The sequence below is a fragment of the Pipistrellus kuhlii genome, unplaced genomic scaffold (assembly GCF_014108245.1).
Source record: "Pipistrellus kuhlii isolate mPipKuh1 unplaced genomic scaffold, mPipKuh1.p scaffold_m20_p_2, whole genome shotgun sequence".
NCBI lineage: Eukaryota > Metazoa > Chordata > Mammalia > Chiroptera > Vespertilionidae > Pipistrellus > Pipistrellus kuhlii.
The window spans coordinates 10395476-10420608 of NW_023425515.1; the positions used below are offsets into that span (position 1 = coordinate 10395476).

General features: G+C 31.4%; 1 protein-coding gene across 2 annotated transcripts in view; it reads right to left on the bottom strand.

Moving 5' to 3' along the window:
* The window catches only part of NCAM2 (neural cell adhesion molecule 2), a 387613-nt gene that overhangs the window by 22493 nt on the left and 339987 nt on the right, over nt 1–25133 (bottom strand). The window contains exons 15-16 of one of the 2 annotated variants that reach the window (XM_036446725.2): nt 16297–16477; nt 9290–9491 (exon numbers count right to left, since the gene is read on the bottom strand). In XM_036446725.2, coding sequence (XP_036302618.1) covers nt 9385–9491; nt 16297–16477 — 288 coding nt within the window. In that variant the 3' untranslated portion in view covers nt 9290–9384. Of the gene's footprint in view, nt 1–9289; nt 9492–16296; nt 16478–25133 lie in introns of those variants that run through there. The other variant, XM_036446724.2, reaches the window with a different exon arrangement.

The following is a 25133-nucleotide window of genomic DNA, read 5'->3' on the forward strand; positions in this document are numbered from 1 at the left end:
CATCCCAAACTATTATAAAACTCTTAAATATACATATTTTGAATTTGCTAAATGTATAAGACAATAGATAAAAAATATAAACAAATATATGAATAAAATTATGAGTTTTCCAGTAATTTATAACATATTGGGTTTTGTGAAACTTCCAGTTCTAAAACTCACTATATTATCTTAGAGACATCAATTTCTTCATTATGGCTATACATGTTAAAAAATCAAGTTATAGTATTAAAACTAAACATTCTCAACATGTCTAAACATTGTAAACAGGCCATTCTAATTAATATTTTCTTGTTTTCAAAAGCGTTAGGGAGTTTTGCATGTAACTTTATAACAGCCATACTCAGTTTAGCCTTTTTGAAATTATATAGAAACAATAGCAAACAATAGCAAAATGAAGCTTGTTGCTCATGAATTCTTCTAAACAGAAATGCAAGTTTGAAGAAATGATTTTAAACCACATTTAAATAGAAAAAATGACTACATTTTACTGTGATTTTTCTAATATTTTAATATTTATATTTGTAATAATAAACGAGAAATCAGAGGAGAGGCAAGCACATAGCCTCTGTACAACTGATGTATTGAAGCTGTTTCTTTTGATTTCTTAAAATGAAAAGGATAGATGCTGAAATGGAAATATATATTTTAGTTTTTATCAGACAGTAACTAAAAATACTCTTTATATAATATTAAAATACCTATGTCTACCAACCATGTAAATGCAATTTAAAAAAGTATTTTCAGAAAATGTGTAAAAATCATAAAGTAATATAGTTTAATTTGATATTCACTTAAGACTATCAACTCATTGTGAGTGTATTACCTTGATCATGGCAAAGCAGCCACACTTACAACTTGAAGTGAGAAAGATAGCAGCTGATTAATAGAAGTTCCATGACTCCTGGCAGAAAGTGTGGTGGGTTAACACATGGCCTTTATTTTCCCACATAGTTTTCTCTCTTGGCCAATCAAGCAGAAATTAATGGAGCTAGGTTGAAGACATAAGGCCATATATGTATAGAATAGAATTGGCTCAGTGTAATTTAATAATAGGATGATAAGAAAACTGAGATTTCAAGTTGCTTGACTATGTCCATGACTAATTACTTCGGTTCTCTGATCCTCAGTTTCTTATTATAATAAGTAATAAAATAATGGTGTTGATTGGATTAGGTTTCCTCAAATCTCTTTAGCTTCTTCACAGTGGCTCAAAACAATAAAGTACTATAAATGTAATGCGACTGTCATTAGAAAAAATGTCAAACAATGACAGATACTTCCAATTTCAAATCATCTCATTGTCACGAGGCTTCAAGAAAAAACAAAAAACAAAAACACGATATGAAACTTCTATAGCTATTCTGTTAATAGAAAGAAGTTTAAATATTGCAACAGAATATAGACATTATTTTTAAAATATATTTTTTATTGATTTCAGAGAGGAAGGGAGAGGGAGAGATAGAAAAATCAATGATGAGAATCATTGATTGGCTGCCTCATCAAGCCTGCAACCTGGACATGTGCTTCTGACCAGAATCGAACATGGGACCCTTCAGTCCATGAGCTGATGCTCTATCCACTGAGCCAAATCTGATTGGGCTATAGACATTATGTTTTTAAATTTATAGACATTTTGAAATTTATAGAAATGTGTTTCAATACATGGCATATAGGGTATTCCCAAAATGTATACACGTTTTGAATAATTATGAATTCCAATGGGTTAAATCTGAAAAGAAAGGAACGTCAGTTGAGCTATCAGCTGCTAAGTGTATATATATATTATGATATATATTTGGGAGTGTGTTCTTCTAGAAGAAGAAAGATCAGGTGTGTCTTAAAATAATGCAAATCTTAAAAATAAAAATTTTTATCTGGCAGTGCAACATGATAAATATATAATCATGTATAAACCCTAAATTGTGTGTGTGTGTGTGTGTGTGTGTGTATATATATATATATATATATATATATATATATATATATATATATATATATATATTTTTTTTACTTAAAAAAACTAACTGAATAATTTATATTTTAAATAATTATTATTAGAACCCGGGTCTAGAGCTAAAACCAAGTAATATATATATTTTTCTTTTTTTCTATTTTTATTGATTTCAGTGTGAAAGGGAGAGGGAGAGAGAGACAGAAATAACAGTGATGAGAATCATTGATTGGCTGCCTCCTGCACGCCCTACACTGAGGATCAAGCTGGCAACCTGGTTTATGTGCCCTGACCTAGCATTGAAACTTGATCTCCTGGTTCAGAGGTCAATGCTCAACCACTGAACCAAGCTGGCCAGACAGTAATATGTTTTATTGATAGCACTAGATCTGGATTCTAATTGTGACTCTTTACTATATAAATTATTTAACTTCTTTAGTCCTCACCATTCTCATCTAAAATATGGGAGAAATTATACTTCAGAGGGATTGTATGGAGAGTGAATAAGATATCTCACTTAGGCATTCTACACCGCGTGTGACACAGTTCATGTCAAAAAAAAAAAAAAAAAAAAAGAGGTGCTCTCTTTTGTATTATTTTTATAATGATCTGTAAACTTCTGAAGTCATTTATGCTTCATACCTTGGTTGTGGATAAGCTAAGAACCTTAATGATTTTCTACGACTTTATTCTCATGGTGCTCAAACTGAATTATAATGTGATATTAATCAAAGTAATTGGAGGAAATCACTTTAAGCATTTATGTCTGCTCTTACAGACATTTGTAGCAATGTAGACTACTCAATAGTTATTGACATTATAAAACATACTCATAAGTTTCACTGTTATCATCTGGTTATTTTGGCCTCCCACTAGCCATGAAAGTTTCTAAGAAGATCCTAGAACTAGTTTACTATGAAAATAACAGTATTTGTTATCGTTTCCAAGTTATTTTACAATATAAGTCTGCTGATGATGTATTATATCTTTCAAAAGACAAATCACTCAATTACTATATTTTTATTACACTGAAATATAGGAGTTGACCAAGTTAGGAATGAAAACACACAAGGACAGAAAGGGTTTGTACCAGTAATAAAGAAAACACATATAACAAAGCTTTTCCTCAGTTTTCTTTATTACAACAATGGAGACACAAAAAATACAGAAAATAAAATGACATTTAATATACTATGAAACACATGCATAAGAATACATATAGTGTTGATTATTATGTTGAGGATTTCAAATAAGAGATGATACTGAAGACAATACATTTATAATGTACATTTTTTCATGAAAACAACCTATGATGAAAACAAATGCAAGTAAAATAATCAGATCAGAAGTGTTATACATAAAAATCAATGTAAGATGTGAGATAAAAATATTCTTGAAAAAAGTTCATGAATTGTGGATATTATTTAAAACAGTGAGTTGTAGTTGCTTGCTCTTAGAAAAAGAAATTAGCTAGAAAAATTATTTCATAGTGGCCACTCATCACACACATAGAATTTGTAAAAACATGGTATATTTTAAAAAATGAGGCTATCTCTTAATATTATGAAATGTTGGAGAAATGTAACTCTATATTTTAGTACTTAAGATGGAATAATTACTTAATTTAACTTAACATACACAAGACATTTTGCAATATACCTAGGTTTAATACAACCAACATTATATTATTTCACATTTAATGTAAAATTCAGCTCTCTTTGAATGAATAAGTCTTTAAAAAGTAAGTAAAATAATGGTTGACCAACAATGACATGAAGACATCAGCCTGCAATTTAGATCATCTCAGATATCTGAACCAATAAAACTCTTGAATACATGTTTTTTGGAGTGTTATTTTTAAAATATATATCAATTTTGTTTCATAGTATCTAAAACGGATGTAATAGAACACTCCACTCTTCTAGTACTATTTAGGGGCAGATATTTTAAGCTTCAAAAATAGTTAATAGCCACTTGGAAGGGAGGATGGTACTAGAGTTCATTTGGTTCATAATCTTAGAAAAGGTAACAATGTCAAAGGTATTTGGAAAACAAAGCATTGATACTAAACTCCCATCTCTTTTGTTTTAGAGCAGTTAGATTTAAACTTACTGCATTCTTTGCCTTACATAAAAGTCAAGATGCTGCTTATCTATTTTTGTGATCTTTATGTGTTTCAAGTTCTTAAGTACAATGAAGTAAAAAGAGGAAATACTACAACTTTATATTTAAGTTAAAAATTGTTAACTCTAGAATAATACTCAAATTCTGAGAATAATTAGAAAGAGAACAAGTTAATGAGATGTAAGAAAGACTTTATTTTAGTGAATATCTAAAATTTGGGGTGATAGCTTCTAAATTCTTAGGTTAACTATCAAATATTAATAGTAATTAAGTAATACTCTGTTTTTTAATCACATAGCTGATTTCAAAATAGTCTTTTTTTACCAAGTTAAGTTTATATTAAAATCATTTCAAGTGCTATTTTAAAATATTTGTATCTCCAATCATTATATATATATATATATATATATATATATATATATATATATATATATATATATTTGAGCTGCTCATTCAATGCATTAGCTCTGGTGAAATTTTATGACATATGTAGGGACTTTAAAATTTACCCATGACTAACAGAAAAGGAATAGAAGAAACACATCAAAAATAAAGATTTAACACCCCATTTATTCTTGTCCAGAAATTGAAGAGGTATTAAAAAGAGGGGAGGATTAAAAAGAAAAAATAATTAGGAAGGAGAATAAAATGAAATAAACCAAAATAAGACACGCTACTTAATTTGTTCACACAAATGTTATTTAAAAGATATGTTATGCCCCCAAATTTGGATCTTAATAAAATGAATAAAGCGATTTAATTAGGTGATTTAATTAGGTATGACCTTAATGATGCTATATCTTTATTCAAGTGGAATCATAATATATAGGACTAAAAAAAATTATAAATGGTAACATTTAATTTAGGTAGTATAATACATTATTTAAAGTTCTTAATGCTGCTAATATACCCAAAATCAAAGAGATTAAAATTTTCAGATAATTGTATATAATTAAAGGTATTTATTAATAAACTTTCATAAACTACGAATAGTATACAAAAAAGCACCTAACAATTTTTGAAAGCTACACAATAACATACTGAATTATTATATTAATTATATAAATATCCATCTTGAATCACTAAAATCATTTATAATTTAAAAATTTATTTCCTCATTCTTAGTGTAGGTATATGTATTAAAAAAAAAAAAGGTGCTCATGTATCTAACCGTTCATCCAGATCTAAAAGTGCATGGCTTGATTCTCTCTTGTACACTACATTTTATTGAATATAAGTGAATAATTATAAACCCAATCATTGTATTGAAATTATTGTAAAATTTTGCTTATTTTAGATTTAATTTAAATTAAATATAATCAATGAGTGTTCTTACATAGAAAACATTTGAATTAAATATAATAGTTTTCAAATTGACCCAAATCATATAATCTATGATTTACTGTGCATACTTGTAATTTTAATCATTACTTTTAAAAGAATTCTTGAATATTTAAAAAGTCAAAATTATTTGTAATGAAATTATTTATATAAGCATTTGTTATATACACACATATATATAACAAGTTTTATATATATATATATATATATATATATATATATATACACACACAGATATATATAACTTAAGTTATACCTATACTTTGAATCCAATGTCTAAAATCTGTATATAACTTGTGTTTAGAATTTTAGAATTCTAAACACTTGATATATTTTAGGCTAAGAAAAAGATGGAAGAAATGTTAAAAAATAAAACAAGTCATTAAAATTTCAATCTTGTCCATATCTTCCAGTATGAATGCATATATATGCACTTGCATAATGGTTTTGGAAAGAATATGATTGCAGAGTTAATAAAATATATTTATTCTTATTGGATAATAATATTAGAAAAGAGGATAAAAATTCACCATCTACCTAAGGTTCTCCGATGCAAGAAGAAATTTTGTAGGATAGAAAAATTTACTAGCATATCCGAAACATAGCATCAGTGGACTTATAGTTACCTAATAAATAATGACTGCATTTGAATTAGGTTAGTGACTAATATTAAGACTGAATAATATATAAAGGAAAGAATACAGACAGGACAGACTTGTATGAAGTTGGGAGATTTCAGGTTTGCATATAATATTTAACCTTATAGTCCACATGCAGATAATGGTAATCATGCATAAGCACATCAACCTAGCTCTGTAGCTGCTATAATTTGGTCAAAACCACCTTTTGAAATGATTTATCACTTAAGGATATATTATATATATATATCAATTGATATAGGCACATTTTTAAGGTTATATATATAATAATTAACACAAAATTCACCTTATATACAAGTTCAGATTTGTACATTTCAGACACAAAATTTTATTTAAAAATCCATTAGATAAAAAAAAATCATTGAATGATACTGTAGAAAGACTTAAAATAAGTTGAATTTTTATGTGTTGCTTATCAAACAATCACATTTATTTATTTAGAACTGTTGAAAGACAGTAGTTAGCCAAGAAGCACTGTCAGTTAGATTTTATGGATGCATATAATAAAATTAAACCTGAGATAATAAAAAAAAAATAAATTCAGCAACACACACATTAATATTTTTTTATAATAAAACAAGGTTATTTACAATCTCTAATGTCTCATTTATTGAAATGCTATAGCTGCATTGTTTATAGTTTTGTGCTTTTCAATTTCTTATAGAAAGGAAAGCACAGAACTCAGTACCTTGAGATGTCTGAGAATATTTTTTAAAGATTTTATGCATATCTCATAGCTGTAAAATAACTGTTCATCTGAGAATAAAATTTGCCCAAATGATAGAATGATTTTTAATTTCAGGATTAACAATGTGAGCTATCCTTAGATGTTTAAAAATCAAAATGAGCAACTCATTAAAATGGAAATAATTCTACTAGGATAGGATTTTAATTTTAGGCTCTTTTCTGAATTGTCAAAATGTCATTCTAGGTGTCATGTACCTGACTGAGTGTTCTTCATATCACACTCAGTGACCTTGAGTTAGAGAACATATTCCATGTTTTCCAAAAAGTGTTTTGTAATATATGCTAAGTCAAGATAATTTCTGCAAGACTGTCTTCTGGAAATATTTTTAACTTATTGGAAAGATCTAGCAGGTTATGAATGAAATGAAATAAATGAAATGAAATGAAATGAAATGAAATGAAAAAAAATTCCTGGAAGTATTTTTAAAACTCTTTGTTTTCCAAGTACTTTCCATCCATTTGTAATAAACACATCTACCTATCTTATCCAAACTCAGAAATTATCAATATAATTGCATTATATTTAGTTCTTTAGTAAACAGACATTGTCTATGCTGGTTTAAAACTGACTATTACTACCCTAACTGGTTTGACTCAGTGGATATAGTGTCAGCCTGCAAACCAAAGAGTCCTGGGTTCCATTCCAATCAAGTGCACATACCTTGGTTGTAGGCTCCTCCCTTATCAGGCCCTGGTCTGGGTTCATGTAGGAGGCAACCAATCAATGTGTTTCTCTCACATGGATGTTTCTGTCTGTCTTTTCATCTCTCCCTAAAATTCAACGGAAAAATATTCTCTGGGATTAACAAAAAATAAAATAAAATAAATAGAAAGAAATAAAAATAAAACATTATTGAAAAATAGGTTAGATTCCCAAAATGCACAAATTGGGATTTCCCTTTTACATAGCAGGGATAAGGGAGGAAAGCAGAAATATGTTTAGTCTGTGGATGGGTCTTCTGCATTCTATAGGTCTGTTGTTGGTCAGAAGAAAAACCAGCAGGTGATAGCACTGAGTTTGAAAAAGATAAATTAAATAAAATAAACTAGCACTGGCAAGTTTAGCCTTAGACCTTGGGGACATCTATAACAGTATCAACAATAAAATTAAAGTTAAAAAAAGAAACAGAGAATACTTTCATGCAACAAAGTAATTTTTGATGAATGAACCTTAAAGCCCAGATCTAATAATTCAATTTACCATTGAATTATGGTCATGCTTATGAATATATGTAAATGTAACTGCTTCCTAATTGCCCTGAATCACTTGCTACCTGCTGAGTGTGGCTCCATGGTTGAGCCTTGACCTATGAATCAGGAGGTGACTCTTTGATTCCAGATCAGGGTATAGGCACAGGTTGTGGGATTGAGCTCCAGGAGGGGACCTGTAGGAGGAAGCTGACCAATGATTCTCCCTCATCATTGATGTTTCTCTTTCTTCCTTTCTCTTCCTCTTAACTCAATAAAATGATATTTTTAGAGAAATAATAACTTGCTAAAGTTAATAGGCAGTGAAAAACACAGAGTATCTTTTTCTCATTTTGCAATGAAAAAAAAATGTAAAAAGAAAAGAAAATCTTTACTCATACTACTCCCTCAAACCTAACTTTCCTTAAAAGATGGGATCTAATAAGACCTTATCTTAATTTCATCTTCTTGAAAGCAATAGCTAACATATTACTTTTCTCTCTGAGCCTTGAAAGGTAATTGATTCTTAGTTGTTCAAGAAAATGTAATAAATAAGTATATGCATTGTTAGAACGTCAATATTTGATGGCAGCTCAAAACACAATCCATGTCAAGTGAACAGGGTGCAATTTAAACATATTCACATTTAATTTATCATTTACTGAGGGGCAATTGCATAGAGATATTTTCACTTACTAAAAAATAAAATTGGATTTGTTTCATTAGTGTTCAATTTCAAAAGAAAAAACTGTTTCATGTTTATTCCTTATGAAATATAAGATAATTTAAAAAGGCAGTGCAATAAATATATATATATATATATATATATATATATATATATATATATAATATAATAAAAATTATCAGGTTTACGGTTTATATGTTAAAAATGTTCTTTAAGTAGAAAACTTACATTTATAAAATAACAATTAAAATCAATATAAAAGATCCATGATTCTACATAATAAAATAACTATAGAATGTATGTTCAAAGATATTGAGTTATATTTGCAAAATAACCAAATGAAGAAAGCTTAGATGGAGCAAATGCCTAAATTCCAAGTAAAAATGACATGATGTTTATTTAACAGGGCCAACTATAGAGATTAAAGAACACTTTTGAATGAAGCAAGTTATTCAGTGAACTGCTATCTGAAAGAAACAATCCTGATTCAGCTTCCTTCAATGAATTCATGACAAATGATCTATTTTACAGGTTGACAATTTGCGAAAAGAAAATAAAACTAATTGTTTATCAGTGAAAATACATACATAATTAATTGGAACTTAGAAAATATTTTATTATAATTTTAGATCAGCCTTATAAATTGCAGGTCATAAAAGGAAATACCTTATGATATGACAATAACATTAAAACATGCAAGACAAACTTATGGCTATCATGAAAGAAAACTTGGCAGCATTCAGCTGCCATGACTGGCTTCCATTCCCGCCTTTATTCGCTTCACAGCATTTATCTGCACGATGAAATAATTTTTTGAAAATAGAATGAGAATAAAATAATTAAGGAAAAAAGAGTAGAGTTAAACATGGAAACAAAGGAAAAGAAAAAAGTGACAGTAGGAAAGAAAAAAAGAGAAAATAATTAATGCAAGATTTCCACAATTCCATTGCCAATTATTTTGATATAAGATAAAAAAAATAGTAAAAATGTTGTATAAAACATTTCTAAATAGTTGTCATATATTAAAAACATAGCCGAGGGTCAATATTAATACTGTTTATTTCATATAACTTAGATATTGCTTCTATTATCGATTATTTAAATGTGAACATCTTAATTATTCTATAATGAATATACAATTCACCAATCACTCCACTGTGCTCCTGGCAAACTCAAAGAGGTGCATTAATATCATCTCATCATATTCTGCAATGTTTACTGATAATTTTTGTACCATAATTTATTATAAGACATTCATTCAACAAAAGTAATATTATTAGTAGTAATAAATAAACTACTAAGAAATAAGTAAAATTTACATATTCACACAATGACAATTTGCAATAAGAATATAATCAATAAGCATTAATTCAACTGACCACAAGCACACTTTAGACATATGTCACAGTACTATATGAAAAATATTTTTAAGAACCAAAGATCATGAAAATAACTTATAGACATACTTTTTCATTATGTGCTAAACCAAAAAGTATCATTTTGCATGTAGAATTTATATTTAGAATTGACTGAGATTTCCATTATAGTTAAAATGATGTGTTTCCAAAATAATTGAGTTCAGTTCCATCACTGTATGGAAATTTCTCTAATTTATACTATAATAATAGATTTAACCTTAAGGAATCATTTTGGTATTTGCCATGCACTTGAATATTGTGTTTTCTTGTTCATGATGAGTAATTCAGAGACAAAAGTGTATACTAGATGTGTGTAGAACTAGAGTGAATATCATCAAAATAATGTACAGTCATTAGAGGTATGGTCAAAAAGCCCAGAAAATAAATACATATTAATTGAAAAATTATAGCAATTTATTTATTGGTGATGATTTATCTAATTTACTTGTGAGTTCGTTAAATAGAAAAACTCTCATGCTTGATTTCACATGATAGAATCATTTTACCATTGGATCTTAAGAATGTATGAATGAAGTTATTTGTGACCAAATTTAATATTGAAACTCAATGTTAAAATTAGACATTTTTTCAATCACAGCTACAAGAAAAGATAAAGTAAGTGCTTATTAAAAGATACTAATATTATTTGGTTAAAACAAATAAAATTAAATATTGTTTATCAAAAGAAATGATAAAATGTAACTAAAAATAAATGATAAAAATGGTTTCAAAATAAATTTATTTCCAAGGATATATTAAAACAGGGCATATTAAAGCCACTGAGAGGCAGTATTTTCAGTCATCAAAATTATGTAACAAATCAATAAATGCCATTTTACCAGACTTTAGTTCTAAATCATTTTATAATCTAGTTTTGTAATCATTTTTATAAGAATCAATTTGTCACAATTATCCAATATTCTCAAATTTTTAAAATAAAATGAGGTGGAATTATGTTTGAATATATCAAAGTGGAACATAACTGTGAATTTGCATACTCTCTACATAAATCAAGAAACATATCTTTCAAAATAAACACAACTTTAAATAGTAAAAGTGAGAAAATATTGTTAATTACAAAATACTTTTAAAATCAGAATCATGTACTAATATGTCATTATTATCAATAGAATATATGAAGGAAAGATTAACATATTTAAAAAAAAATAGTTCTTTAGATTAAGAAATAAATGTATTCCAGATTTAGTCTGTTGCTTAAAAAAAGTTAAATATATCTGAATGTATATAAGTAAAGTTTTTTAAAGTTTTAAATATTTTTTTATTTTTTAATTACAGTTCATATACACCATTATATTAGTTTTAGGTATATATCCCATTAATAAACGTATTACTAGTGACTATCTTAATAAATCTTGCACCCAATATGGCACCATACATTGGTCTAAGAATATTATTGACTATATCCCCTATGCTGTACTTTACATCTTGTGATTATCCTGTAACAACCAATTTGTACTTCTTAATCCCTTCATCTTTTTCACCCATTCCCCCAAACCACCTCCCATCTTCATTTGGACAGTCTACAATGCAAGCTATATAATCAAAACAAAACAATAGAAGTAAAAAAACAAAACAAAACTAAGTTAACTTCTGAAATCCATATTATGTAAAATTAAATAAAAAGGCTCAAGAACTGTTAGTTTATTATAGATAACTTATTTTACATATGGGTATACATTTAGCATATTTACTTAAAATAATATAATAAATCATATATATTACAAGAGTAATTATATGAAAGTATATAAAGATACTTTTTCCTTATTTTGACAATACATAATTTTAACTCTCTAGAATATTTTGGGTGTAAAGACTCCCAAATTCACTGTAATTCATCACAAACTTTAACGTTGCTCCAAGAAATCCTCTAGAGCAAAATCAAACAATTCTTGCACTGTAAGGACATGTCTTTGATGAGGCTTTCCATGATCCCTTAGCAGTCAGTGGATTCAGCCATGGTACATTAGAGATTAATTTGAGACATTTTTATAGAAAAAATAAAAATTTTATTTCCCCCTCAATTTCCATTAAGCTGCTATGGCTTTGTGTCAGCTACATAGTTGAGAGGAGATGGATTCTATCTCCTACCTTTTCAGATATCTTTGTCTGTACATCTGTGTGTCTGACTTCTGGATGGCATTGTCTGTTTCTCAGCTGTGAGACATGTTCTATTTTTTTGTGTTCTATATATTTTTTTCATCGTAAAAGTTCTTATAACACGACTGTTGTTATTTTCCCTACTCATCTTCATAGCAACACTTCCGGAAAGCACTAAATACACATGGAGTCCCCATGTTCAAATCTCACACACAATCCTAAGATTAGTCCTCCTTAATTTCTCTCCCAATGTCTTCAGCAAAGCTGGATGTGATAAGGGCAATTCATATTTTATTGATTAACTTGAATTGACCTCAGTGGAATTTGAATTGTCAAATGTGATTTATATCTTTTCTTCTTGAAATACGACTCTAAGTTAACTTCCAGGAATTCTATCTTAGTCTCACCGAAGAGCAGTCCTGTCATTAACTCTTCCTGTATAATATCACAGTTTCTGAGGATGCAGTTCTTAACCCTCTGCACTTCAGAATCTCAAGAGGCACTCCTTGAACATATATGCTGTGCCAGGGGAAACATCTATGAGAATCGCAGACACCAATTCCTTTTCATGGGCATTACATGTTTGGTTTGAACCTCACCCAGGCTTCAGATACCTTCCCCTGGTAAAGTTGACAGCATTGTAGTATGTTTCCAAAGCAGGGATCTTTTCACCTCCATACACACACAGCTAACTACTACTTGACAGTGAAAACTTAAGGAATGCCAGGCTGATTTTATGTTAATCTTCATCCTCCAAATCCAAAATTCTTTGTCCTGAGAAAATGTACCAAGAATGGCCCAACTGCCCAAGCAATCTACTAAGAAACCAGCAGTACATACGAAGCTGATTTGTGACACAAGCAAGATTAGTTTATATCTATAATGTGTCTGGGATTTATCCATTGTTTTATTTTTCTACTCCTATTACTTTTATTTTTCTACAAGTATTACTTTTATTTTTCAAGCTGTTCAACCTTATACTGCTTTTACCCAGATGAGCAAGATTAATCTGTTTATAATGCCTATCTATTCATATTCTTTCCTATTTCAAGTAATTTCTTTTTTTTAAAATTTTGCAGATAAAAATGAATTCAATTCTTTCTCCAACATTCTTTAGTAAATAAGTTTACATTATTTAATAATCAGTTATACATTGTAAAAGTTACTCGACTATTGAATTAAAATGAGCAACTGAACTATTTTATATTAAATTTAAAAAGAAAAAGAAATTTAGCCCATTTCTCTTTTCCTCCCATATGTTTTTCTACTTAATTTATTTGCTATAATATTTGGCAATCCTACTGTAAGTATGCAGTTCCAGTCTGACATAAATTTCAATAAAATGAATGGGACTATCACTTATGTGTAAATACAATAAGGGTAAATTCTTTCTCTAAAACTATTCTAACTTTAAACATTTTTATGGATAATATTTATCCCTAAGTATTTCAGTAGAGTAACAAATCTAATTATTTTATTATAACACCTGTGCTTTCTTACTGGTTTTCGGTTTTGTTTTAAAATAATTTATATGGTTATAGAAAACCTTGGATTTCCTGGCTGGTAGGCTCTTCTCTTTCCTTATCTTTATTCACACACCTTCAGATTCCCCTCCTGCCATGCCTTTTCCAGTTCCTAAAGCAGATCAATTTCTTCCTTCTCTTGAAGATTTCTTCCATATAAGACACTTTCCCTGGAAACTTTATTCTCTACAAGAGTTTTTTGGAAAGTCATTTTCTAAGGGAACCTTTCCCTAACCTCACCCTATCTGCAGATGCCCTTGTCAAACCCACTCAAGGCATCACACTGCATCAGTACAACTCTTGGCTGTACTTGGTGGATATTCTAAATTTTGTTTAATATCTTTCTTCCCTACTAGATTGTAAAGCCTTTGTAGGCAGGGCCAGTTCTGTCTTCACAGATTATTATTCTATACTCATCTCAGTACTTGTTACAAAGCAAGACCCCATTAAATAATTGGAATGAATCAATGAATCAATGAATCTTAACATTGCAGAACCAGAAGAGATAAATATGAGAAAATGCATATCAAGAAAGTTCAGTGACACGAGCAAAATTGAAACGATAAATAAGAATTCTGTCCATTTTCCTTGTTGGTACTGTCCACAAGAAGATTCTTTGAAATTGAACCAAACACACAAAAAGTGCTTTTATAATAAATGTATCATAGAATACCTTATCTATTTTTGTGCCTTTATATACACTTTATTTATTAACTACCATTTTGTCTATACCTAATGTTAATTTTCATTAACTATTTTTTAAATAAAAATAGTAGGGTGTCTGGGAGTATTAATATGAGAACTCACTAACAGTTAAACCTGCGATATAACATAAAGTACACTGCCTGAAATTGATAAATTTACAGTCTGTGTTTTATCTATACATTAGTATAAAAATGTTAACCTCTCCATCATAAAACATTAATTTTTACCCTGATAAAAATAAGTATTTCCTTTAAACATATGAGCTACATGAAAAATTTGGGAGGATGGAGTATATTCCTCCCTTTGCTGACTCACATTAAGAATCACATTTATATCAGATTCTTGATTCTGCATAGAGGACAATTACAAGTAACATAATAAATTATAATTTTAGAGGCTGTTATTGATGTTTCAAACTCACAGGGGCAATGACCTTGGCAGTACATTCAACCCTTCTTCTTATTTAGGCGAACCATTTATAAGGGCATTATATTTGTCAGTGACTTAAAGTAGCTCTGACTTTGAACAGATCCTTTAACTTCTTAAAATTATTTTGGTAAAATAAAGGTAATTCTTCATTGTTAAACTAAGATTAAAATGAGATAACACATGCAGAAGTACTTTTAAAAATACCATTACAATATGAGATACCCATACAATTTCTGATGCTCCCAGCATTCTAATTTCAAATTACAATAGGAAGCACTTATTAATTAATACTAACATTATAAAGTTATCAATTATTTTAAGCATATAACTAATAGTAATTACATTTTAATAGAAAGATTAATTATATAATGCTGCTCTCAGCTTTACAAAGCTGATATACATCACAAAATTGTAATAATGAGATTGATATCAATTTGAAATTATAAGAGGGAAGATGGTTAAGTAGCATAACTGAACTGACACATTTTATTTTTTCCAGTCTCAAAAGTGTTACATAACAATACTGAAACTCTATTATGATATGACTTAATTAAGCCATGCCAATGAATATGCTGCTCTCAGCTCTCTCTCTATGTATATATAAAGAATGCCTATATTTATACATATGTGTGAAAATTACTAGTAAATATTAAATATGATATTTAAAGGAGCAATATGTGTTAAAATAAATCCAATATGAGAACTCACTAACAGTTAAACATGTCTACAAATCAAGACAAAAAGAAATCTTGCATCTTTATATCTCATGTAGCTGAGAAATATTTTCATATCCCTGCCATGGATTTTGATGACAGCGTGACAGCATTCGCATGGGGTGTCATAAGCAATGCTACCTAACATAATGCTATGCACAGTGTTCTGTCATGTTGTGCGTCTCCTTGAGACACTAGTCACATTGCTTTCTGGGACTACATCTGTGGGTGCTTCTGCTTCACTGTGTAATTGAGTTTATGTTTCCAAAATCAACCTGCCTAGCCAGGCTTGGAAGAGGTAGTCATTATTTTTGGCCACATATTTCCAGAAGTGGAGGACTAGACTCCAAGTATTTGGCAGAGAAGTTGTGTCCTTTGCCAAGTTTCTGATCTAACAGAAATGTTTCCTGTTGTATCCAACAGTCACTTTGACCACCCATCCTTGCCCTCTGCTCATTCTTCCTCCACCTCTTTAACCATCAAAGTTACCAAAATATATTTATAAATTAACCAAATCACCATAGCAAGAGTGACTGAGAAATCTTGAGTAAGACTTGTCATACTAATCATTAATGGAACTTACAATTTGTACTTTTTATGTAACTGTGTTTCCAATAAGAATCTACCCAGAGGGATTGTAAAGATGATATCATGTTGATTTTCAGCCTGAGAAAGTAGATCATTTTGCTTACCTTTAATAATGTTGGGCTTTGGCGGCATGCTGAACTCATAGACTGTTGGTTCAGAATATCCCAATCTGTTGGCAGCTGTAATTTGAACCTCATACCCCATTGTCCACTGTAGATGCTCCAAAATAATATGGTCTTTGTTTCCCTGCACTTTTTTCTCTAGCCACTGGTCTTCTTTATCTTTCTGTAAAGGCAATAAAAGTTGGTTTTGTAAATACCCACACACGAAAGTTGAAAATTTAAAAAAAATTATCTTGTGGTCTTATTAATATCAAGAAAATAAATTTTCTCATCCATGGTAATAAATGAAGTTGCTATCATCAATGAAGTAATTTGTAAGGCTTTTCCATAAAAATGTTAAGTTTATATATCAGCCAAATACTGATGATTTCATAATTAGCAAGTGATAATTTACTTCCATCAAGATTTAAAAAAAAATATCGCATCTATCAGTTTGCTATTTGTCCACTTTGTTCATTATAAATAATCATCCATTAAAGTAATTGCCAGAGGCTATTGTTTACTTTGTATGTGGGGGGGGGGAAGGGAAGGGTGGTGGTGGTGATAAAATGTCTTGGAAATTAAGTATGAGTATTTTTTATAGATTTAAATTACCACAAGCACTTTTATTACTATAATATTTTAGATTTACAATGAAACAACATGTAAGAAAATTTTTATCTTTAAAGAGGTTAGTAGCATAAAAATAAAAATAAATATCATCTCACACTTGAATGCTACACTTAAATTCTATCTCTTTTCTAAAATAAATGTTTTAAACTATATAATATTTGAATCACATTTTACTAAAATAATACTGCAATTAACATAGAAAAATATTTTTTGAATGAAACACTCTTAACTAGTGTGAACATTCAGCCATGCTATTAACCATTTACACACAGACAGCTTCCTCCACCCCTCTGCCCTGTTTCCCTGTCTCTATTACAGATGCAATGATTGCAGCTGCCCTGTGGGCTTGCGTGAGGGAGAATGAGAAAAAGCGATTAAATTGTGTATTCTGAGACCTTAGGTTTCCTAATTACTTAATAAATGACAGCTATTTTTAAGGAAAAACTATTTCCATAATAACTATATGGAAATGAAATAGTATTCTCTGTGGAGTCATGTATCTAATAATTTTTCACTGCAATTGCAAATCTCAATTTCCCAGAAGGCTAATTATAGATAAATTGTAGCCTGGTCATAGAGATAGATAGATAGTTCAATCTTTTTAACCTTAGAGCTCAGCTACGCATTACTTTATGTTGACCTAATATTTTACAATGTTTTTGGACTATAGGGCATAATGGTGTTTTTGCATTTATGTTTAAAATAGAAAAGTTATTGTTTAAAATAAAATTCTGGAGGTACGATTCATGATAGCATTCAATTGGTGGTACTATCAACATAAAGTGTCCTTGAAAAGAAGATGAGCATACATTGTAGTTTTGATACCATACTATTATGTTTTCCCCTACCTAATTATTTTTCATTATGTGCACTTTTATTATAAAGGAAAGTCTTTGAATTTGTTTTTGTTATTTTTTCTAAACCTGAAGATTTTAACACTGCCAACGAAGCCATGGGTTTCAGATGAGTATTTAAAGTTATCCTATTAACAGGAGGCATTTTCCTTGATTTCTGAAACTTACAAACATACGAATTTGTTCGGCTGGGCATTGTCCAATAAGGTGTTATAAGGTCCGCTCCCATGGCCTTCAACACACTGTTGTCTGTGTCCATGGGCTATTCCTGAAAAATCTATTAGAAAACTGAACCAATTTGGTCCAGAAATTTTAACTTGCCTAAGTCATGAAATGATTAGTCAAGTAAGGAACCTAGATATAGGAAAGATATACGAAACAGCCACTTTTCCCCCAATATCCCCTTTCTTCATCAATTATTCTTTCAGCTTCTAGAGAGTATGAGGCTGTTCTAGACCTCAGAACACAATAGTGACTGAGACCTTTGCAATGCCTCATCTTGGAGTTTACAAACCAGAACAGAAAAAGTAAGTTCTTTGAAAAACCAGAGGGTGCTTTTGAAAGCATGCAACAAAAAGCTGATAGAGTGCAAGAGCCCAGAATGTCTCCATAGAAGGAAGAGATGTCTCCCTTATTAGAAATAAAGTCCAGCGCTGTTATTTTGTTGTTATTGACACTGTTACAAATTTCCCCTATTTTTTCCCCCATTTCCCACCTTCACCCAGCCCCGCCACTTCCTCCCCTGGCCCTCACCACACTGTCCATGGACTATCCATGGACTATCCATGTCTTTTTTTTAGACACCCCCCCCCAACCCCTTCCCTCTGACCTCTGAATCTCTACTTCTGGTTCTATTTCATTTGCCAGTTTATTTTGCTCATTAGATTCCACATGTAAGTGAGGTCATATGGTATTTGTCTTTTTCTGACTGGTGTATATGCTTAGCAGAATAAACTCCACATCCAGTGCTGTTCTTTTCATGTGTCCTAAGCTAATTAAGGAAAAGAAGATTTGAATCCTTCCCAGAGGATTAGATCTGAGAATAAGCACAATGCTAGAAAATCTCTGAAGGATGCACAACCACTGGGATATGTAAAAACCAAGACTATATGGCCTTTTTAAAGTAAATGTTGAAAAATTTTCATAGCCGTTGACCAAAATGCTAAAGCTTAAAAAATGTTTCATACAAAAATTTTAGATAATAGACTAAATAATATATTATGTAGACATAAGAATATCCTATATAATAAAAGAGTAATATGCAAATTGACTGTCACTCCAACACACAATATGGCTTCCCCCATGTGGTCAAAGATGGCTGCCCCCATGTGAACACAAGATGGCCACCACAAGATGGCCGGCAAGAGAGGGCTATTGGTAGGGACGAGGCCTGCAAGGGAGGGCAGTTGGGGGTGACCAGGCTGGCAGAGGAGGGAAGTTGGGGGTGACCGGGCCTGCAGGGAAGGGAAGTTGGGGGGGACCCAGGCCTTCAGGTGAAGGCAGTTAAGGGCAATGAGGCTAGCAGGGGAGCAGTTAGGTATCAATCAGACTGGTAGGGGAGTGGTTAGGGGGTGATCAGGCTGGCGGGCAGAAGCAGTTAGGGGCAATCAGGAAAGCAGGAAGGTGAGCAGTTGAGAGCCAGCAGTCCCAGATTGTGAGAGAGATGTCCCATATTGGAGAAGGTCCAGGTTGGACTGAGGGACACACATCCCCATGCACGAATTTCATGCACCAGGCCTTTAGTATAGCATATAAATAAGCACAAAAATATGTTTAGCATGCAGTTATTTGATATGTTATATATTGTATATACATAGATACAGGAAGGGGAGATGAGGAGCAGGAAGAACAAAGGGTTAGATAAGGACAAGGGTTACAGAAAAGACATAGAGAGCTGCCACTTCAGACTGTCCCACTTCCTCATACTTCAGTAAACTCTATGTAACTGCAGTTCTGGGTGAGAGCAAATATTTCTGTATGTTCAGAGTTGAGTTTTGCTTTGAATCTGAGGGGAAATGTGGGTGAAAGAGTAAAAAAAAAAACTATAAGCCACAGCTGAGACCTGAGTTACACCAGGATAGAATTTAATCTTCAGAGGGATGGATAGGCCGCCTCTCCTTTTGGTAATCCTCCATAAGTAATGTTTCTGAGAACTGATCTTTTTTTATACATGTTTTTATTGATTTCAGAAAGTAATGAAAAGGAAGAGAGAGAGAGAGAGAGAGAAACATCAATGATGAGAGAGAATCATTGATTGGCTGCCTCCTGCCTGCCTCACAATAGCATGTGATCTGACCAGTAATGGAACCATGACCTTCTGGTCCATAGATTAATGCTCAACCACTGGCCAGGCAGGGCGAGAACTGGTCATTTGAGGTGAAATTTCCTGATAAGCACAAGACACATAGAAATCTCTTCTGAATTACCCATCATTTAACTCTGAATCGTTAAATCTCACAGTATGATACATTAAAAGCCCCTCATCATTTTATTTATTTTTATTTATTTATTTTTAAATATATTTTTATTGAATTTTTACAGAGAGGAAGAAAGAGGGATATAGAGTTAGAAACATCGATGAGAGAGAATTACCTATCAGCTGCCTCTTGCACACCCCCTACTGGGGATGTGCCTGCAACCAAGGTACATGCCCTTGACTTCAATCAAACCTGGGACCTTTCAGTCTGCAGGCTGAAGCTCTATTCACTGAGCAAAACCGGTTTCGGCACCCCCTCATCATTTTAGATAGTTTGAACTGATGGTGTAAGGAACCAGAGAAAGTTTTAATATTTTCCCCAATTTAAATAAATTTTATTTCCCATTCAACATTAGACACGGAGGCTTTTTAATCTCCTAATTGCTATTCCTAGGGAATAGGGGAAAAAATAAAGTGGGTGTTACCAAATGCTCCCCTAGGCATCAAAATCTCAATTATGCCATTTGTACAGTGCCTAATTTACAGAATTTAAATGCCTAGGGAACAATTCAAGACAATCTAGTTGCAAAACGCTCCCCTAGGTATTTTAATGAGATGATTTGCTGAAAAGGCTATTATTAATAAGCCAATTAAATGTTGAAGGGCAGCTACGGAAAGAAAAAAATGGTCACCTGGCCTTGATACAGCTTATCTTATGCAATCCACTTAGTCAGAAAATAGATAGTGGAGCCATCTGACAATCAAGGACACTCAATAATTATTTTCTGAAAACAAAATGTCAGCATATAGGAGAAACTTTGTTATCATCAGGATAGGAAGAGAGCAGAGGACAGGTGGAAAGGGTCTTGTCATTCTTACTTATAGAGGGCTCCTTACTTGCTTTTATTTCACTAACTTTTTCCTCCCAAAGCCTTATGGGACAAATGGTCAACATCATTTTAAATGACAAGGGAATCATTATTAAAAGAGAGAATAACAGAGGAGGTGAGCTCATTCTACTAGGTGAATGGTCAAGTTCATGGAACTCTCCTGTGCTATGACTTAAGAAATTTGTTTCCATGTAAGAATTTCTGGATTTTCTGGTAGCATGGCTCAGCTATTTACTACTAGTGTGACCTTATAGAAGGCTCTACAATTCTCAAAAGTTCTGTGTGCTACTCTGAATACAAGGAAAATGATGCAGTAACACACACACACACACACTTCACTGTAATTTGGCAAAATGTAAGGTTTGGAGGTTTTTAGTAGCTTCAAATTTCATACCCTTTTTACTTTTTCATATGGTCATAACTGATTCAAATTGTCTTTACTCCCTGTAAAAAATTATAAATTTTTTGCTAGTCTCTACCACCCACATACTTCATTAGGAAAAAAAATCTAATTTTTCCTATTCATAATCTTCCATGTTCTCGTAACCCATACCAATTTACACAGTGCAAGTTTCCCCCCTTGAGTTCACCATTTATCATATTTATAAGTCTAATTAATACTATTTATAATTGTACAACATAGACTAATTTATTTATTTATTGATTCGTTAATCAATTATTTGTTCAAAGAACAAATAATTTATTTGATAGGATAAATGAAACTCATCCTCTTCACTTGCAGCAAAGATAAATTACCAAAATTCTTAGGATTCTTTAATGTCCCTAGCTATTCAATGTTTGAAATATTTTGAAACTTAATCAAATGGCTTTAAATAAATTTCAATGTACAGTTCTAATCATTATTAGAAAATAACTTCTTTCAGCAACAAGAACTCAAGTTTACTCATCCGTTATTTTAATACTCTTTTCAAAGTCACCTTTTCTTTTCTTCAAAGGTCAATTAAGATGTGGAATCATAGGCTACAACTGTGTTGATAGTCCCTGAAGTACATTCCTCACAATTGATTTTAAGTTTCCAATTTTCTTTTAGCCTCTCTTAGCTCAGGAAACTTATCTAAAGTGTCAACACTAAGCAATAGCTGTGATCCCATACCTATCATCAAATATAAAGAAAACAATGAAAAACTTATGGGAGCATGTTGAAAACTATTTACTAAATTACATAGAGTTATACTGACACTATAATACAAAGTGGATGTAAAATTTCTGCACATCAAATACCTTATTTTTCCCATATACATCATGATAGTAATAAGCTTGTCTTTATTCTCCATATATGTGGTTTAATCTTACCAACTTATTATTAGAGACATTAATTTTCACAAAGGTTCTAGAGAGACATCTAATTCTGCTTTTATATTACTCCAGTTCTGCTATAATAAATTCTGTCTTCTTAATGGGTACTAAACAAAGTTGTGTGCTCTGTCTACTACAGGATAACAGAATGTGTTTTCATGTTCATAATCTATAGGAAGTTACACATTCTCTATATTCGGATATTATTAATCTTGTCCTTCCCCAGTAAAATATAGGTTTAAATAGTTTAATTCAGTATCTCCTAGAAATCAACACTCATCGTAAGAAATATATTGTTTTAATTTTGTTATTCTTACATTATAAAACATAAAGTGTTGTGCACAGGTAAGGTAAAAAAAAAATAAAAAAAATCATAAAAGTGTTTTCTTAGTTAAAAATTCTATTGATTTCAGAAAGGGAGAGGGAGCGATAGAAACATCAATGATGAGAGAGAATCATTGATCAGCTTCCTCCTGCTCCCTCTACACTAGGGATCAAGCCTGTAACCCAAGCATGAACTCTGACTTGAACTGTGGTTCACAGGTCTATGTTCAACCACTGAGCTACTCAGGCAGGGCCATAAAGGTGTTTTCTTATCTATTTTCTTGCTTCTATTGGTTCATATCCAATTAAAAATATATTAACATGGCCAAAAACCTTTTTTAATTACTCAGCTGTACTTTACTCCACTGTAGAATTCATGCATTTTGGTAACCTAATAGATAAAGTGTCTTCCAGTCATACAAAGAGATCAGATGATTCAGAATCATTTGGAAATAGTAGTTATTTTTAAACAAGTGAAATATCAAGGCTAAAGCCATTATAACTGTTTAGCCAACAAATCTTCTTGAACATGTAATTTTTCAATGTAAAGAAATACTATATTTAAAAAGAAAATGTGGAAAAATTAATTTTCCCGAAATCATTAGTATACCATAATATTGAATTATTGAATTTCTAGTTGTTCCTGCAAAGCATGATATTTTCAGGATGAAGGAAATGAACAAGGCAGTGGATGAGAAAAATAACTGTGATATATGGAAATTATATTTTCCCCTCAACTGTTCTGCCTCACCTCAACTTCTAGTTCCTGTTCCTGCAAATACAGTCATTCCATTCGCTTTATCATTACTATATCATTTAGTGGTATGCCTTCTACTCCAAAACACTGGAATGATATCCATAGGCAGATTTCAATTCAGCCCCTACTACTTCATAACTGTGTTTAGAATATAATGTCTTACATTCTGATACCTATTCCCCATCCGCACCAAGTCACCTGAATTCTGTAAGGTTCAGTTTGCCTGTAAAAATCTGGGGGGAAAAATAACTTTATGCTGAAACCAGTTTGGCTCAGTGGATAGAACATCAGTCTACGGACTGAAAGGTGCCAGGTTCAATTCTGGTCAAGGGTATGTACATTGGTTGTGGGCACATCCCTAGTAGGGGGTGTGCAAGAGGCAGCTGGTCAATGTTTCTCTCTCATCAATGTTTCTAGCTCTCTATCCCTCTCCCTTCCTCTCTGTAAAAAATTAATAAAATATATTTTAAAAATTATGATTAATCATAAATTTTTAAGTCTCTAAGAGTGAGAAATGACTTTCTAGCAGTACAAAATGGGTGAGAAATTACTTAAACAAATTTTTCCATAAAAGTATGAATATCTACTATTAAATAAGTGTTCCTTTACCATAATACCCACTGGATCTAACTATGCTGTCACAAATGCTAAGTGCCATTCTTTTTATGGCTAACTAATATTCCACTGTATATATGAACCAAGGCTTCTATCCGATTGTCTATTGATGAGCACTTGGGCTGCTTCCACATCTTGGCTACTGTAAATCTTTTTTTTTTAAATATATTTTTTATTGATTTTTAACAGAGAGAAAGGGAGACAGATAGAGAGCTAGAAACATCGATGAGAGAGAAACATCGATCAGCTGCCTCTTGCACACCCCCTACCGGGGATGTGCCCGCAACCAAGGTACATGCCCTTGACCGGAATCGAACCTGGAACCTTTCAGTCCGCAGACCGATGCTCTACCACTGAGCCAAACCGGCTTCAGCTTGGCTACTGTAAATCTTGCTGCATATATAAGGGTGCATATATATTTTTGAATTAGTGTTTTGTATTTCTTCAGATAAATACCCAGAAGTGGAAATGCTGAGTCATAAAGCAGTTTCATTTTTAACTTTTTGAGGAAACTGCACTCTGTTTCCCACAGTGACTCTACCAGTCTGCATGCCCACCAACAGCCCTTTTCTCACATCCTCACCAATACTTCTTTGTTGATTTATTGATGATAGCCATTCTGCAAGGTGTGAGGTGATATCTCACGGTGATTTTAATTTGCATTTATCTGATGATAAGAGATAGTGAGCATATTTTAATATATATGTTGGCCTTCCATATGTCCTCTTTGGAGAAATGTCTATTCAGGTCTTCTGCCAATTTTTAATTTTTTTTTTTTGTGTGTGTATATATGTGACAACTTGTGACTTCCTTGTATATTTTTAATAGTAACCCCTTATTGGATGTATCATTGGCGACTATCTTCTATTCAGGAGGTTGTCCTTTTAGTTTGTTGATGGTTTCCTTTGCTGTGAAAATATTTTGTAGTTTGATATAGTTTCATTTGTTTACTTTTTCTTTTATCCCCCTAGCCTGAGAAGTCATATCCAAAAAAGCAAAAAATATTGCTAAGTATAATGTCAAAGAGTTTATTG